Source organism: Tiliqua scincoides, chromosome 11 (genome assembly GCF_035046505.1).
Source record: "Tiliqua scincoides isolate rTilSci1 chromosome 11, rTilSci1.hap2, whole genome shotgun sequence".
Taxonomy (NCBI): Eukaryota; Metazoa; Chordata; class Lepidosauria; order Squamata; family Scincidae; genus Tiliqua; species Tiliqua scincoides.
Window position 1 is genome coordinate 11699086 of NC_089831.1, and position 19234 is coordinate 11718319.

The window sequence follows — 19234 nt, forward strand, 5'->3', positions numbered from 1 at the left end:
CCTTGCTGAGGGAGAGTCAGCATAGCTTCTGTAAGGGTAAGTCTTGCCTCACAAACCTTATAGAATTCTTTGAAAAGGTCAACAGGCATGTGGATGCGGGAGAACCCGTGGACATTATATATCTGGACTTTCAGAAGGCGTTTGACACGGTCCCTCACCAAAGGCTACTGAAAAAACTCCACAGTCAGGGAATTAGAGGACAGGTCCTCTCGTGGATTGAGAACTGGTTGGAGGCCAGGAAGCAGAGAGTGGGTGTCAATGGGCAATTTTCACAATGGAGAGAGGTGAAAAGTGGTGTGCCCCAAGGATCTGTCCTGGGACCGGTGCTTTTCAACCTCTTCATAAATGACCTGGAGACAGGGTTGAGCTGTGACGTGGCTAAGTTTGCAGACGACACCAAACTTTTCCGAGCGGTAAAGACCAGAAGTGATTGTGAGGAGCTCCAGAAGGATCTCTCCAGACTGGCAGAATGGGCAGCAAAATGGCAGATGCGCTTCAATGTCAGTAAGTGTAAAGTCATGCACATTGGGGCAAAAAATCAAAACTTTAGATATAGGCTGATGGGTTCTGAGCTGTCTGTGACAGATCAGGAGAGAGATCTGGGGGTGGTGGTGGACAGGTCGATGAAAGTGTCGACCCAATGTGCGGCGGCAGTGAAGAAGGCCAATTCTATGCTTGGGATCATTAGGAAGGGTATTGAGAACAAAACGGCTAGTATTATAATGCCGTTGTACAAATCTATGGTAAGGCCACACCTGGAGTATTGTGTCCAGTTCTGGTCGCCGCATCTCAAAAAAGACATAGTGGAAATGGAAAAGGTGCAAAAGAGAGCGACTAAGATGATTATGGGGTTGGGGCACCTTACTTATGAGGAAAGGCTACGGCGTTTGGGCCTCTTCAGCCTAGAAAAGAGACGCCTGAGGGGGGACATGATTGAGACATACAAAATTATGCAGGGGATGGACAGAGTGGATAGGGAGATGCTCTTTACACTCTCACATAATACCAGAACCAGGGGACAGCCACTAAAATTGAGTGTTGGGCAGGTTAGGACAGACAAAAGAAAATATTTCTTTACTCAGCGTGTGGTCGGTCTGTGGAACTCCTTGCCACAGGATGTGGTGATGGCGTCTAGCCTAGACGCCTTTAAAAGGGGATTGGACAAGTTTCTGGAGGAAAAATCCATTATGGGGTACAAGCCATGATGTGTATGCGCAACCTCCTGATTTTAGAAATGGGCTATGTCAGAATGCCAGATGCAGGGGAGGGCACCAGGATGAGGTCTCTTGTTATCTGGTGTGCTCCCTGGGGCATTTGGTGGACCGCTGTGAGATACAGGAAGCTGGACTAGATGGGCCTATGGCCTGATCCAGTGGGGCTGTTCTTATGTTCTTAACTACAATTCCCAGGAAGCCTTGCAGGTCTCTTGTTATCTGGTGTGCTCCCTGGGGCATTTGGTGGGCCGCTGTGAGATACAGGAAGCTGGACTAGATGGGCCTATGGCCTGATCCAGTGGGGCTGTTCTTATGTTCTTAACTACAATTCCCAGAAAGCCTTGCAGGTCTCTTGTTATCTGGTGTGCTCCCTGGGGCATTTGGTGGGCCGCTGTGAGATACAGGAAGCTGGACTAGATGGGCCTATGGCCTGATCCAGTGGGGCTGTTCTTATGTTCTTATGTTCTCCAGTCATAGACCAATCTGTTCAGAGGTGTATGGTTATTTAATCAGGCTTCTTTGCCATATTGTCATTTGAGCTTGAAGTAATCCAAAGGCTTTTTTTTTTTTCAGCTGGTCCTAAAAGAGAGCAACCAAAATGTTTACTGGGCAGGGGCACCTCCCTTATGAGGACAGGCTACAGCATTTGAGGCTCTTCAGTTTAGGAAAAAAAGAGTCCTGAGGAGGGATATGATTGACAAAATTATGCAGGTGATGGATAAAGTGGATAGGATGATGTTCTTTTCTCTCACACATAACACCAGCACCAGGGAACATCCACTTAAATTGAGTTGCCGGGACAGTTAGAACAAATGAAGAAAATATTTCTTTAGCCAGCATGTAATTAATCTGTGGAACTCTGTTAAAGTCATCTAGGCCTGTGGCAAGGAGTTCCACAGATTAATTACATTCTGGGCAAAGAAATGGAAAGCTTGCTCAACTTGTTAAATGCGAAGTGTTTTTTTTAGTCAAAGTTCAGTAAAAATACAAAATTTCACACAAATGTGCAACTCCTTGAAGATTATTTTATTCATATTTTCATGGAGAGATCACCCCAAGCCTTGAAGAAAGAAAGCACAAATGACCACCAGATTGCTGCTCAATAACTGAGGGCCCAATCCTATCCAACTTTCCAGCATCGATGCAGCTGCAAGATAAGGGAACAAAAGTTTCCATACCTTAAGGAGGCCTCCGTGACTGCTGCCCCACCATAAGATGCAGTGCATGCCCCATTGGCATGGCTACACCTGCACTGGAAAATTGGATAGGATTGGGCTCTAATCCTATCCCAACTTTCCAGCACTGATGCAGCTGCAATGCAGCCCCAAAGTAAGACAACTAATGTTCCCTTACCTTGAGGAGGCCTCTGTGACTGCTTCCCCACCACAGGATGCAGTACATGCCCCATTGGCATAGCTGTACCAGAACTGGAAAATTGGATAGGATTGGGCTCTGGGTGGGCTACATGCTTTTCTCTCCCCCCCTTCTCCATTACATTGCGGTTTGCATTTATATATGCAATGTACTGCATGTAATAATAAATGCATTTATTAACATATTATGAATAATTTAAATAATTATTTCAATATATTATTTTATGTATTATTTATAATAAAATAAACCATATATTGAAAATAAATTACACTGCATTCATAAATACATTTATTTTTTGCATTTAATAGGAAATGTATTTAACAAATATTCATTTTTATTTTAATGTAAATTATTTTAATTATTTTAATAATTATAATTATTTCAATTTTATTATTTTATGTATTGTTTATAATAAAATCAATGTAATATAAATAAATTGCATTCACAAATGCATTTATTAATAAATTAACAATTCAATATTTACTAATATATTTATAGTATATAAATTATATCAATAATATATTAATATAATATGCAATATATCATATTAATTTAATTGCTAATATTATTCATTTAATATATTAATATATTGTAGATTAAATGTTATATATTACATATTATATTAAAATATAAATATAAATATATTATATATTACATATTATATATTATTAAATAACTTAATATAAATATATTGTATATTATATATGTTACATATTATATATTATTGAATATATAAATATATTAATATAAATGTATTAATGAATAATATTAGCAATTAAATTATTATTGATAATTTTATTAATGTGTTGCTAATAAATGTAACGTGCCCCAATCAATGCAATGTGGGCATGAGGACATGGGCACCAGCCTATCCTTCCTGCAGCTCTCCTTTTTGCGCATGCGCGCTGAGTGCCCTTCCTCCCAGAGCCTTTCCACTCCCTTTAGCCCTCTGCTGTGCTCACGACCTTTCCAAGATGGCTGCCAGGCGCCTACACCCAGCAGGCCTAGTCCCACCCCTCGGACTCCACCTCTCCTTCTTACTGGCTAGAGTGGAAGGCCTTTGAGCGCTGATTGGTTGCCTCGGGGAGAGCTGCGTGTGTGGCGGAAGCCGGGGAGGTGGGAGAGGGGCTGCTGCTTGGTGGAGGCCTTGCTGGGGATGCTGAGAGCTGGCATGGCTGCTGGGGAAGGCCTGGGCCCGGCCCTGAAGGCGGTGAAGGAGAAGCTGCAGCAGGCTGCAGCCAGCAGGCCCCAGGTGAGGGGGGAACAGCAGCAGAGGGGAGGTTTGGAGCCCCCTGCTTGGAACCAGAGGCTCTGAGGCTTGCAGGGGGGAGGCTTGGGGGGCTGCTGTGGGTCCAACCCTGGCTGCTCCTGCCAGGCTCAGCCCCCTCTACCCTTCCAAGCTCAAGCAGTGCACCCCCTTCTGTGTAATTCAGGGTATTGTGTTGAAATAGCCATGCCTGCTGTGTGCTGCTTTGCCAGGAGTGGAAAGGCAGGTCCCTGCCCCAAGAGGCTTGCAATCAAGGCTTTGAAGACAGAGGACAGAAAGGGGGGGAGGGGGAATGAGAGGCAGGGGCAATAAGCAGGGGAAAGACTTAAAACACCTGAAACTGGGTGCCAGGAGAGTTAGAACAGACCAAAGAAAATATTCCTGCACCTAGCCTGTGGAACTCCTAGCCACTGGATGTGGCAATGAATGAAGGAGGTGCTGATGAATGAAGGGAATGGGGGGAGCTGGTCTGGGTCCAGCCCTGGCTGGTATTGCCAGGCTCAGCCTCCCCCCACCCTTCCAGACACAACCAGTGCACCCCTTTCTGTGTTGTTTAGGGCAGTGTTTCTCAAACTGTGGGTCAGGACCCACTAGGTGGGTCGCGGTCCAATTTCCGATGGGTCCCCATTCATTTCAATATTTTATTTTTAATATATTAGGCATGATGCTACCATAGTATGTGACTGCGTTTGGAGAAATGTTACAGATTTATACTTTTAACAGGCTACTCTGTATATGCTTTTAACAATGATAGTCAATGGGACTTGTTCCTGGGTAAGTGTGGGTAGGATTGCAGCCCAGGATTGCTGAAAATGTTTCTGCTTGATAATGTCACTTCTGGTCATGATATCACTTCTGGTGGGTCCTGACAAATTCTCATTCTAAAAAGTGGGTCCTGGTGCTAAATGTGTGAGAATCACTGGTTTAGGGTATTTTGTTGCAATATCCACACAATATATAATGCGTGCTGCTTTGTAAAGAGTGGAAAGGCAGGTCCCTGCCCCAAAAGGCTTGCAGTCTATCTAGGCCAGTGGTTTCCCAAACTTTTTAACACCAGGACCCAGTTCTTAAAAGGACATTCTATCAGGACCCACCCAGGGGTTTCCCAGACTTTAAAAAAGGTGATCTAAAAAGAAATAGTTTCTAAGAACCAGAAAAAAAGACCTTCAAACATTTATTTGCCTATATTTACACATGCTTGCAAACTGCAGGTCAGCTTCTTGCAGGGCAATTAGCAACTATCTTGCAAACTGCAGGAGCTGAGCTATTTGCAGAGTAATTGGCAGCTACAGTATCTGATTTATGAACTGCTTCAGGGCTTGAGACAATTAATTATCTGAACTTTCCATCACCCTATGATGACCCACTAAAAATCTGGTCATGACCCATCAATAGCTCCTGTGACCCAGTGCTATACAGACTTACCTGGGAATAAGTTCCATTGCACTAAATAGGGCTTACCACTGAGTAGATATGCATATGCTTGCACAGAAAGTGAACATGTTTTGAACTTTGAAAAGTGGTATAAATAATGGATAAATACAAAAAAAAAACACATACCGCCTTTTGTCCTAATTGCAAGACAATTAGCAGCTATCTGATTTTTGAATAGCCTCAGGGCTTGAGGCAATTAGTTGTCAAATCTTTCCATCACCAGTGTTTTCACTGGAGGCTCTGCTTGGCTTCTGTGGGACTCACCAAAAATCGGATTGCGACCACCAGTGGATCCCGACCCACCCTTGTGAATGCGTCCACTTTCTAGCAGACCCTTTCTTTCATCGCTCCTAGGGCTTGCCTGCCATACAGCCTCGCCTCGTTGCGGTCAGTAAAACGAAACCGGCAGAAATGGTGATTGAGGCGTACAACCACGGACAGCGCAGCTTTGGAGAAAACTACGTGAGTGTCTGTGTGTGCTTGAGGGTCAGAAAAAAGCCAAGGCTTAGTCCCCCGATGCCAGCTAAGGAAGTTTCTGGCAGCCTATGTGTGGAGCCAGCCCCTGGGTCCCACCTCATGCTGGAGAACTGTAAAGTAGGTGCTCAGTAAGTGTAAGCTTGATGGCTTAGGTGCAGATCTGCTGGGCAAAAATATAAAAAAATCAGGAAGCATCCCTTACTATAGAGGAGGGCATAGGCGCATAAAAAGAGCCCAGCTGGATCAGGCTAAGGGCCCATCTAGTCCAGAGTCCTGTATCTCACAGTGGCCCACCAAATACCTCTGGAAGCACACAGGACTACAAGATACCTGCATCCTGTTGCCACCCCCTTGCATCTGGCATTCAGAGAGAGGCTACTTCTAAAAACCCAGAGGTTACATGCAGTCATAATGACATAAACTGTGATGGATTCCCCCCCCATCAGTCTGTCCAATACCCTTTTCAAGGCATCTAGGCCAGGCTTTCTCTGTAAAAACTTAGTTGATGTATTTCTTTGGTCCCGTTGCAGAAAGTCCAGAAGATGTTCTACCTCGTTCTCAGCCTCCTTGGCCGTCATTCTCATGCTTTTACCTGAGCTCTGGTTTCTTTCTCTGTCTCCCATCCCTTGCACACTCTGTTAGCACCCAGGACTGGTGTTCAGGTCCCTGGATCTATTGTAGAATTGCCAGAATTCCTTTTAACCCAAGTGCCTCATTCTGGCATTGCTAACAATTGCTTCAGGAAATTGACTACTCTGTGCCCCGTGTATTCCAGGCCATGCCGGATTCTGCTCACTCTTCCCATTTATCCATTTGTCTCCTGCATGCCCAGTGAATTGCTGCAATAGGCTTTAGAGCAGAGATGCCCAAACCCAAGCCCTGGGGCCACATGCGGCCCTCGGGGCTTCCCAATATGGCCCTCAGGGAGCCCCCAGTCTCCAATGAGCCTCTGGCCCTCCGGAGATTTGTTGGAGCCCGCACTGGCCCGATGCAACTGCTCTCAGTGTGAGGGCGACTGTTTGACCTCTCGCGTGAGCTGTGGAATGAAGGCTCCCTCCACTGCTTGCTGTTTCATGTCTGTGATGCAGCAGAGGCAGCAAAGGAAAGGCCAGCCTTGCTTTGTGCAAGGTCTTTTATAGGCCTTGAGCTATTGCCAGACCTTCATTCATTCATATAAGTTCATCTTTAATATATTCATTTATGTAAACTTATGCAAATTTATTCAAATTTTTGAATATAAATTAATTCTTCCTCCCCCCACCCCGGCTCCCGACACAGTGTCAGAGAGATGATGTGGCCCTCCAGCCAAAAACTTTGGACACCCCTGCTTTAGAGCAATGGTATATGTAGTAGGAGATACCATTTGGGACGGTCATGTTCTGCAATTTGAGATTAATCCCTTTCAAAAACATGCCGGACAATCTAAATGGGGGGGCTGCTTATGGGGGATGCCTTATTTTCCCAGCACCCGGCACATGCAGTTTTCATTGCAGTGTGGCACTGCTGCATTCTGGTATCATGAAGGCCCCAAAAGTGGCGGGAGCTCTGATAGTTGGTCTGGGCAAGGGCACATGCCAAATTATCACTGGTTAATTTGAATTTCCCCTTGGTCAGGTCAGATTGGCTAGTATTGGTGAGTTATTATCAAGGGCTCCATGCTCTGCAAGCACCTGCTCCAAGTATCACTGTAGTATTTACATACACAGGCACTAAGATGTCTTAGCATATTTGGCATCAAGGACAGTCAGGCACGCCTGCGCAGTTGAGCACACTCAACCAACCTTGGAAATATGTTGGGTCATTGAACTCTGTGCCTGTGAGCAGCAGAATGCTAGGAAGAAGAATCTTATCTAGGAATGTGTTTGCGGTGAAGCTAGAACTAGCTAGTAGACAGCCGGTAGGAAAAGTAGTATCCTTGTGGAAATTTCCCAACGACGTAATCTTATATCATGTGTTTTGAGACTTAATAAAAGGCTGGGTCAGGAGCCGGGAGACGGCACTTCACTTCTCCCTTGATTTCCTTCTTGCTCCTGCTTCCAGCACTTTCAACCTCTCTGAAACCTGTGTCTGTTGTCTAATTCTTGCCATGGCTTTTCTGCCACACCAACGCAGCATCTCAGGCTGCTCCTCAAGTAGCACCAAAATGCTACATATCACTGTGTCATGATGACAGCCAGATGATTGAATGAATAGCAATGGGTACCACATGTATATTGAATACATGTGTTCAATTATGGTAGGCAAAATGGACAAAATAGATATGGGAATAGTGGATTCGATAGCGCAAGACTTCTTGCTCATGAGGAGAGGAGGCTGTTGGCACTGGAGGACAAGCGGAATGTCACCTTTCATGTAGCATGCTTTGCAAAATTATCTTAAACCCATGCTGCCTTGCACGGGGTGACACACTTGTAAGTCCCTTTCTGGTTTGTGGCATGCTTATAAGATGCAGGTTCAGGCAGAAGTAAGTGATGGAGAGCCTACTGATCTTAATCGGAAAATGTCTTGATTTTCTGTAGGTCCAAGAATTGCTGGAAAAGGCGTCGGACTCCCGGGTAAGTAAGTACACAGCATGGTTTAAATAAAATTGTGAAGCTTTGGTTGTGGGAGATTGTCCCACAAATTTCCCATGCAGAATAGACTATCTCATTTACTGCATCTGATGGACGCTGTTAATTCTGGCAGCTTCCTACCAGTATGTTAACCACAATTGAAGCGAATCGTGCACCCGACGCCACAGGTGAGGTTTACAAGTCTGACTTGACACCTGTGTCTTTAAAACACACTGTGAAAACTTCTTCCATTGCAAATGTTGTAAATGTTGCAGGAATGTACTTTGGAACCAACTCACCTTTTGTTTCTCTTGTCCAGATTCTGTCTTTGTGTCCAGAGATTAAATGGCATTTCATCGGCCACCTGCAGAAAAACAATGTCAGCAAGCTGATTGGTAATCTGAACTTTTTTGGTGTTGGCTGGGGGCAGTGAACTCTTCAGGCTTAAGGGTGGGAGGAACAGCTGTAGTCACACTTTAACACATCAGTGCTGCTGGCTCAAACGGATTCCAACTTTGGAATGCTGTTGAGTTGCACAATTCAATGAGCACAGAACAGACTTTCTTATATTAATGATGCCGACGTGTCAGTGAGTTGCGCCTTCAAAAATTGCCCTTTGGATTTTTGCTTGTGGCACATACTTTGACTGATTCCAGTGCCAGGAAGAAAAATTTCCCCTAGGTCAGGTCATATTGGCTAGTAACTGTGAATTCTCAAGTCATCAAGAGCTGCATGATGTACTTTTTTCAACCGAGCAGCTCTCTGCCTGCAGTACCCCGAGGTCCGGATGCTGTGAGCTGTCCTGGTGCGTCATTAGCCTGAAATCTGGTGCCTGAAAATTGGGCAATGTGTTTTAATCTTATTAGTGATATGTAGCATTTGTATCATGCTTTCTGGGGAGAGCTCTTGATGCGTGTTATCTTGATGTTGTCCTTCCAAGAACCCTTTAAGATAAGTAAATATTGTGGCAGTAAATATATTTCAGGTGGGGAAGGCTGAGAGGGAGTCACTTGCCTTAAGGCCACCTAGCGAGTTCATGGCAGAGATAAGATTTGAACCAGGGAGGTGCTGAATTCCCACTCAGTCCCTTAGTCACTCCCCTACACCAGCTGTCCCTGAGGACTCCTTCAGGCGCAAAGGTCATATCTTCTCCTTGTACTCCAAATAATGCTAAGTATATTCTTGAGTGAGTTGTTTTAATTGGGATATCAGAATAAGGCAGTGTTTCTCAAACTTTGTGTCAGGACCCACTTGGTCGGTCCTGAGCCAATTTCAGGTGGGTCCCCATTCATTTCAATGTGCAATTTATTTTTTAATATGTTAGACTTGATGCTACCATGGTACGTGACTGCATTTGAGGAAACGTTACAGATCTTTTAACAGGCTTCTATGTATATGCTTTTAACAATGATAGTCAATGGGGCTTACTCCCGGGTAAGTGTGGATAGCCTCTTTCCTCTATAAGTAAGTGTGGATAGGTAAGTGTGGATAGCCTCTAACCTCACTTTCCTGGGTGTAAGTTCCATTGAACACAATAGGACTTACTTCTAAGTAGACCTGCTTAGGATTGTGCCCTTAGTCCAATAGCAGGGCCAGGCGCCCAGTCCTTATCACAAACACCAGGCTAAAATCTGAAGCCTTCTTCTTTGGAACCCAGCCTGACTACAATTGACCTATCCTGTCATGATCCTCTCCGTAACGTCACCCTTGCTACAACACAACCATTGCACACCTTGGGCACTTCCAATGGCGACTTCCAAGGAAGTGGGCATCTTTCAGTACTTCCTGCTACATTAGGCAAAGAGTTAGTATCTTTTGTTGCTGCTATTCAGTAAGATCCTCTTTTTAAACATTTTGCGTAGCTGTACCAAATCTATTCATGCTGGAAACGGTGGACTCTCTAAAATTGGCGGATAGAGTGAGTGCTTCGTGGCAGAAGAGGGGCTGTTCAGAGAAGCTCAAGATAATGGTTCAAGTCAACACCAGCGGGGAAGGCAGTAAGTTGCATGGATGTAGTTCAGCTCTTATTGAAGGGCCCAAGCAGTTCCCCTTCATGTTTGTTATATATATATTTTTAATTATTTCCAAGTCAAAATTATGAATCGGTTCTATGGACAAACAAAATGCATGTGGCCCATTTGAATCCAAAAAGTATCATCTCAAGACAAACCATGACCAGCTTTCAACAACCTGATTGCTGTGAAGTGGTGTTATAACTAGAAGTGTTTGTTTATGTTGATAATGACGTTAAAAACACAAAACACCGCGTTTTGGTGTGTAAAACGTTTTCCAGAAATTAAAATAGATTACTTTTCCAGTTATAACTAGTACTGTGGCTGCATCTGCTGACACTATATCACTTACCTAGTACACTTTTAAAGTGTTTAAAATTAATAAGGATGACAACTTGGAATAAGAACAGCCCCACTGGATCAGGCCATAGGCCCATCTAGTCCAGCTTCCTGTATCTCACAGCGGCCCACCAAATGCCCCAGGGAGCACACCAGATAACAAGAGACCTCATCCTGGTGCCCTCCCTTGCATCTGGCATTCTGACATAACCCATTTCTAAAATCAGGAGGTTGCGCATACACATCATGGCTTGTACCCCATAATGGATTTTGCCTCCAGAAACTTGTCCAATCCCCTTTTAAAGGCGTCTAGGCTAGACGCCATCACCACATCCTGTGGCAAGGAGTTCCACAGACCGACCACACGCTGAGTAAAGAAATATTTTCTTTTGTCTGTCCTAACCTGCCCAACACTCAATTTTAGTGGATGTCCCCTGGTTCTGGTATTATGTGAGAGTGTAAAGAGCATCTCCCTATCCACTCTGTCCATCCCCTGCATAAATTTGTATGTCTCAATCATGTCCCCCCTCAGGCGTCTCTTTTCTAGGCTGAAGAGGCCCAAACGCCGTAGCCTTTCCTCATAAGGAAGGTGCCCCAGCCCCGTAATCATCTTAGTCGCTCTCTTTTGCACCTTTTCCATTTCCACTATGTCTTTTTTGAGATGCGGCAACCAGAACTGGACATAAAACACATAACACCACTCTCTGCTGCTTTTACAGCCCAATCCTGTCCACACTTTCCTGGGAGTAAGCCCCATAGACTCTAATGGGACTTACTTCTGAGTAGACATGCATAGGACTGGGCTCTTAATCTTTTTCAAAGCACATAATCTGCAAAAAAAAAAAAAAAAAATTTCAAACACCTCTGGTCGTAACAGAATAATGTAGTATGTTAATTTAGTAGACTCCCCAAAGTCAATCGGAAACTGCTGGAGAATCCTGCTGTCTTTAGTAGCTATCCAAAGTTAACTCAACTATACAGTTCTGTGCATAGTTTGCTCAGAAATCTGCCCTGTTTTCATTGGGTCTGACTCTCAGGTGAGCATACCGAAGATTGTTTGTTGTGAATATCAAGAATATTTATCGTCTTGACAAAAAATCCACAGAGTGATTTGCATCATGTAGGGAGTAAGGAGGTTATTCCCTTTAAAAAAGGCACAAGAGAGACAGTAGCAAACAGTCACTGGAGAAGATGTGATTCAGGCATGAATATAGATCAGATCAGAACCCTTTATTGGCATCACAGACAACAAATAAAACAAGCAAAAAAAAGCCAATAAAATAGCTTAAAAATCACACATCTTTCAATTCATACAGAGCTGCTCAAGAGACACACAATTCCCCCATATACAGCTTCTCAATGACCGTAGCTCATATATTATAAAGCATGAATATAGTTGCTTCCCCTTCGCCCCCCCTTCCCACACTAAATGTAAGAGAGTCACCCCTTTACAAAGGTGCCTCTTTGCCCAGTAAGCAGGGATAATTAAAGGGTATATTTATTTCATTTTCCAGTGAACTGCTTGGTGGGAGATTTGAGCAGACAAAAGAACTGCACACAGCATATTTTTAAACCTGTGGCATTTGCTGCCATATGACATGGCAACGGCTGCTGGCTTTGAAAGGGGATTAGAAAAATGCACGGAAAGCCAGCCTGTCAGTGAGTTCTTGTTACAACGGCCACATGCCACTTCAGTGTTCACATGCCATGTGCCCCCAAATGCTGATTGCAGGGGGAGCAACATGGGAGAGAGGTCGGCCTTGATCTCTTCTTAAAGGTTTCATTCCAGAGGCAACTGTTGGACCACAGTGGGAAGCAGGATACTGTTGGAGGAAATTAAAAGTAGTTTCCTCTTTGGGGGGAAGCAGAGTAGCTTAAGCAGCTGACCCCCCCTTTGGGTATCACCCCAGGGAACCTCCCTCACCCGGCTGTCTGCTATTCAACGAAAAGAGGCAATGGCTTGTTAAAGTTGCAAAAAGAAGTTGTTTACTTACAGTTCCATTGAGTGTATATTTACAGCGTCTGATTAGGATCAGAGGTTCTGCTAACTTAGAGATAGCAAGGCCCTAGAGCTGCCTTTCCCTGCATGCCATGTGTTCAAGATGGCGTGGGCATCAGAGCCCTGCTGCATGCCATTTTAACAGGTCAGTGGTCAGAGAGCAAGAGAGGGAGTGTTCAGAGGAGAAGGGAAGGAAAAGGGTTAGGGCCACATGCCCACAAGGGTCACAGAGAGAACAGCCAAAAAAGAGTAGTCACTGGGCCATAGCTTGACCCCTTCTGGACAGCATCCTGCCCCCTCTGGACAGCAAACGGAGTTGCACCAACTCCAACAGATACACGGCTCTTAGACCTGATCTGACAGAACTTTTCCTACATCTTAGCTGTTTAACGATTCATCATTCCATTATGAGACTTAACAACAGTTCCATCTTCAAGTGAATTAATTGCTTTTTAAACAGTGACCTGAGTTAGCCCTCCCTCTCTCTGAAGACTCCTCCAAACATGACTGCCAGCTCTCATCTGGTAGCCTTTTCCGTACCCACCACCAGGGTAGCCCCACCACTTGGGGTGACCACCAGGAAAACCTGGCAGCTGGCAATAGTTAGGGGGGGGGTGCTTTGGTACTGCCAGGCTGCAGATTAAGCACAGACTTTTGCCCCCTATCATTTCTGCAGCAGCTCCAACTAGCTGAAAGGACTAGGCCGGGAAAGGGGATGAGGGCAACCTCCAGCCCAGCTGTTCTGGTTGACAGTTGCTGCCAGTTTTAAGAAATGAGCCTGCTTTTCTGTTGGCGGCATGTTGGAGTCAGGGTAAAATCCAGGAGAAGCAGCATTTAGGATTCTTTCTAGCAGGGGACACCAGCTGACTTTCCTACTGAGCAAAGCCCATTCTCTTTCAAGGCAAGCACGGCCTGCCCCCTGGAGAAACGGTGACAACGGTGGCGCACATCCTTCAGAAGTGTCCAAACCTGGAATTTGTGGGCTTGATGACAATTGGCAGCTTCGGGCACGACCTCAGTAAGGGGCCCAACCCCGACTTCCAGGTATGTCCATTCTTGCACGATCCTGGCTGGCGAGCCTGGGCTTTCAAGGAATTGTCAAGAGCAAAGTTCAGTGATATGCTCTCTCTTTTTTTTTCCCCTTCCAGATGTTGATATCCTTGCGCCAGGAGGTGTGTGACAAGCTCAATATCCCCATTGAAAACGTGGAACTGAGCATGGGGATGTCTACAGACTTCCAGCATGCTGTAAGTCTAGCTTCTTTTTCACCATTGCTTCTCCCCTTTGGCTTCTTTCTCCTACCTTCCTCCCTGAACACCAAGCGTATGTATGGCCTGACTGACTGACTGGCCCTTTGACTGAACATGTATGGCCCTTTGGCCAGAGAACCAACCTTAAGCCAGGAGAGCTGGGCCAGCATTTGAGTAAATCTTCCCTGAGAGTTTGAAAACTGCTGCATTAACCTCTTCTAAAGTCTTCTCCTCCTTCCCCTTTCCTTCTGCGTCTTCTGCCCTTTTCTCATGGTATTTGTCTTTTTGCATTGCAAGCCTGTAGGCAGGGTCTGTTCTGAGATAGATATACAAGTTGAGACTAATTATTCGCATGGGTTCTGTTCCAAGCAGAGAAGATAAAAGATAAGAAGATTCCAAGATATAAAAAATGCACTATGGCAAATCAATTTAAAAAACAAAGTTTCTTTGCTCCAGTGATTGAAAAACAGCCTTGCTGACCTTTTGACTCTAAGGTAAGAGTCATTAAGAAGACAATCCATCAGCACTTCACTCAGCTCCTCCCTTCACCAATGCAAAGTGATCACCTTTCTTTCACCTGCTCAGGGGGAAGGGATGGGTCCACTGGAGAGAGAAGGATTGATGGATTGTCAGCCAGCTGCCCCCCCCCTCCCATTAAGGAGGCTATTGTTAAAGGACTGTTCAGTTTTTAAAACTGATTTTAAAGGGATGCATTTTTCCCCTTCTCCAGGGATCAGCACATTCTTTCTCATTTGCAGGGGCCATTCGTGTTGAGTCAAATCAGTGTATAAAAAATCCGTTTATAAATAGGCTGGACCTGTACATAAAAGGTGGGAAACTGAGGTCTTTCAGATCAGTCCCAACTCTCTGTTCCCTGGAATGGGCGAATCAATGGGCCACCCCAGTTCAGCACTGCTCAAAATGAGAGTAGCGGGACAGCTCTGCTCCCAAGACAGAATCCTTAAGGTTTTTTTTCTCCCGCTTTTCCCTTTGGACAGATTGAAGTTGGCTCCACCAACGTGAGAATCGGCAGCACTATCTTCGGAGAGCGCGATTACCCTAACAAGCCTTCTGGCGACAAGGCCCTAGGGGAGGTGAAAGACAAACTGGAGAATTTGGTGGCACACTAATCCCAAGAAAGCCCAGGTGGTTCCCTCCCGCTGGGGGGAATCCATTCTGAAAGCCCTTACTATGCACTCTCCCCCTTTTGTGCTGACAAGCTGTGGGGCACTATCAGGTAATGCAAGGGTGTTTCACAAGCACCTTGTTACCTGTAATTTTACTAATGCGTGTCCATAGAAATTGGATTTTTTTAAACCAGCAAATTAACACCTGTGATTGACAAGTGACTTAAGCCCCCCTAGGTGTGGGCATAAAACTTTTCCAGCAGTGGTCATTACCTATTTCTTACCAGAGGGTTGACTTCCTTGTAGGGAAGTCCTCCTTTGCAGGGGCATTGCCAGGGGACATATCCTCACCTGTTCCCCGTGAGATGCTGTGCTAGGAGTAGACAGAAGTGTCCTTGCAGCGGTCTCTGTTAGATCCTTAATGACACTAACGAACTTGACACCTCCTTGGCATGAGTGATTTGCCGAGCGATGCACAGAGTCGAGTTGAATCAGGATCCGCTTGCGGTGAAAGTTTGTGGTAGTTCTGAGCCACCGGCGAAAGGCACAGTGCGTTTTGAGGTTGAAGTTGCCATCTTGAAGACTGGCGTTGCCAATTCTGATCACCAGCTACATATCGCTTTTTCTTTTGGCCAAATAAACTGTCCTCCCCCCCCTCTTCCCTCCCCCTTCCTCTTGGGGTAAATTGATGCTCTGAGCAGCTCCGCTAGGTAACAGTGTAGCCAAAGCCAGGAAACTCCAGGCTCTGCCACTGACTTGCTATATACTACATGGCCAAGTCACTTAACCATACTGTGCCTGCGTCCCCTCTCTGAGAAACGGGGCCGACCTACCTCACGTGGGAGACCGCGAGGCTGCTGTGCGTGGAGAGCTCTTTGGAATGCCTTCCTCCTCTCCCTTGTCCCGGAGGAAGGGCACTGCCACGACTCAAAAGCATCCAAACAAAACCTGGCAGCTTGTCTGCACGTATGTGTGTTTGAGAGAGAGAGAGAGCGTTGCAGGGTGGTTGGAGCAGGAGGGTCTGCCTGTGGCTCAAAAACAAGGAATTTGTTTCCCCCACGGCCTGGGGAACTCCGTGGCTTGATGGAGAGCATTGTTGTCCCAGCTGCTGGCCTCCAAGTGGTAGCAAATAAGAGTTGTATCACCACTGTACATATCGCGCCAAGATCTTCACAGCCCACCACGGCTCTTAACGCCCCCCCCCCGAGTCTCATTCGTGTCTCCGATCCCTCCTTTGCAGCGCCCCCACCCGGTGAAAATGTTTACAGTGAAATCTGTTCTGTAAATCACATGTTGACAATCTACTTCAAAGCCCAGCCTGCTGCTAACACTGACTTTAGTCCCCGGTTAGAAGTGTCCTTTTCTCCTCTTCCCCTGCCCTCTGCCGCCCCCCCCCCTTTTTCCTCCATAGCCAAAAGCTTCCAGCCTTGTGGCGTCCGGGTTACTCTAGCTGCGGGACACATTTTTAACTTCCTGGACACAACTGTGAATGTAACCGCAAAGAACAAAAGCGCCCAGCTCACTAGTCTCCCTGCTGTGTAGGTGCAGTGCTAAACGCAATCCAAACTGCCCCAGTGCCGTGTTCCCGTTGTGTTCAGAATAAAAACCAGTTGTGGATCAGAATAATGTACCATCTGTGCCAGTTACTAAGCTATTAAATATGTTATTTTTGCGTGCCTGGTGTTCTGTGACTGCTTGGGGGTGAACAAAGGCCGGGGTTTGCACCCAGTTGCTCAGATTTTTATCGCTCTCGTCCAGCACAAGAAGCCCTTGTTTCGGAGGTCCTGGCTTGTCCAGCTCAAAAATACGTATTCATTTGATCATTGTGCTGATGGAACACTTGGTGGGCGATCTCAAGGCTCCTTAAGGGAGCCGGAAAACAAGTCCTGCAGCACAAGTATCACACATCAGCCAGTGTCATTCTCTTGGCCTGAAGTCTATGGTTACTGCTAGAGCAGTGGTTCCCAAACTATGGGTCGTGACCTGATTTTTGGCGGGTCTCCAATGGGTGAGGAAATATCAGATAACTACAGGTGTGCACCACTTAACAACGGGGATAAATTCTCCTATTCCCGTTATGCGATTAGGTCATTAAACAAACATCTAGCCCAATCTAGTGCCTTTGTGTGTAAGCAGACACTTGCTGGATGCACAGGCTGCTGGACACAAATTGTCTCTTCTTTGCATTAAGAGCCTCTTTGTTGTGTAAACAGACACTCTGCTGCAGGCTGATTGCCTCATTAAGAGTCTCTTTGTTGTGCTTTGACCACCATATAGTATATGTGGTCCGTTATTAAAAGGAAGTTGGTTAAGTGGTGCACGCCTGTAATTGCTTCAGGCTGTGAGGGCACAATCCTAACCAGGTCTACTCAGAAGTAAGTCCTATTTTGTTCAATGGGGCTTACTCTCAGGAAAGTGTGGTTAGGATTGCAGTTTGTCTATTAAAAAATCAGGACTTGAAGCTGGTAGTTATCCTGCAAAGAGCTCAGCTCTTACAGTTTGCAAAGTAGTTGCTAATTACCCTGCTAATTACTCTGCAAAGAGCTGAGCTCCTGTAGTTTGCAAGCATGTGTAAATATCGAAAGAATAAATGTTTGAGGGTCTTTTTCTGGTTATTATTACTTATAAATAATATGTTTTTTTCTAGCTCTCCTTTTGTTAAGGTCTGATAAACCTAGGTGGCTCTTAATACAATACCATTTTTAAAGGTGGGTTCTGGCACTAAAAAGTTTGGGAACCAGTGTTTCAGCAAATTGAATAGATGAAGTAGGAGCCTAATTGTAATAGCTATATTCAGTGGTTCTCAAACTTTTCAGCACCGGGACCCACTTTTTAATGACACTTTATTATGGCCCACCTAGCTTTGTGAGACTTAAAAAAAAACAACTGATCTAGAAAGAAATGAAATATTTACATTGATTTATTTATCTACATTGATTTATTTGCATTGAATGGCTTATTTATTTGCAAAAAAGGAAAAAATCTCCATTTCCTAATATGAGGCAATGAGGCAATCCTTATGAGGCAATCCTAATAAGGCCTGTGGGGCTTAGTTGTGTGATCCAGCCTTCGCCTGCCCCATGACCTGTCATTCACAGGCTGGGGGGGGGGGGCAACACCAGAAAAAAAAACACTCAAATGTTTATCTTCCTAGATTTGCACAAGCTTGCAAATTGCAGGAGCTCAGCTTTCTGCTTTTTGAATAGCCTCAGGGTTGAGGCAATTAGTTATCGGATCTTTCTGTGATCACTGGAGGCTCTCCTGGATCCACCAGAAATCTGGTCACGACCCACCAGGTGGGACCCACAGTTTGAGAAATGCTGGGCTATATGATTTCCAGATGTCCTGTATCTTTAAAAGGGGCAGGTGAGGGACTTTGCCTTTCATCTCCAGTTGGGGGTGGGGGCTTTCCAAGGACATCATTGGTCACTGTGAAAATTAGGAGACTAGACTAATAGGCCTTGGTCCTGATCCAGTAAGACTTTGCTGTGTAAGCTTTATCTGATCACTTGGTTAATTACACCAACGTATACAGATTCAATTGCTTATGAGAGAGGGAAAAAAGGTTGAATCCAGTCTATCATGACTAAGGCTGAAATCCCATACATACGCACTTGGAATTAGATCCCATTGAACTGAATGAGGCTGACTTCTGAGTAAATATGCCTGGGATTGGGTTACAATTCCAGTTGAAATGGAAAGGAAAAAGAGAAATGCATACTTCCTGTTTTGGGGGCAGTGCTGTTCAGCCAGGTCTCCACAATGGGGCAGGTGATACATGGTGAGTAGGTGTGAGGTAGCCCCACCTGGCCTGGTAATGGAGATGCCAGGGTGGTGATGGGCAAGATGTGACTGCCACTGTCCAGCACTCCAAGGAGCCAAAGAAGGAAGTACTAATTGTGGGGAAGTGCTAATTGTGGGGCAAACATGTGCTCCTGCACACAGCTGTCTACTCTGGTGGCAGCCATGGTATTGGAAAAGTGGTACCCCCCCCCCCCCAAAAAAAAAAAAGCACAGAAGCATCCCTTGGAATGTGGGCATCAACTTAGAGAGAGGCATTCCTGGGTTTTCCCATACAGGAGGCAAGGCCACTTTTGAGACAGCACTTTCCATCTATACTTTTTAGAAGTCCTCCCCTTTTCATAAGAACATAATAATAATAATACAGGTATTTCTATACCGCCTTTCT

At 45.3% G+C, this 19234-nt stretch overlaps 1 protein-coding gene across 1 annotated transcript; it reads left to right on the forward strand.

The window, feature by feature from the left end:
* Nucleotides 1–3665: 3665 nt before the first annotated feature.
* PLPBP (pyridoxal phosphate binding protein) lies at nt 3666–16721 on the forward strand. Its single transcript, XM_066639495.1, has 8 exons — nt 3666–3840; nt 5644–5751; nt 8286–8321; nt 8638–8713; nt 10181–10315; nt 13570–13712; nt 13817–13915; nt 14917–16721. Exons 1-8 carry the CDS (start codon nt 3745–3747, stop codon nt 15046–15048), a joined length of 825 nt encoding a protein of 274 aa, XP_066495592.1. The 5' UTR covers nt 3666–3744; the 3' UTR covers nt 15049–16721.
* The last annotated feature ends 2513 nt before the right edge of the window (nt 16722–19234 follow it).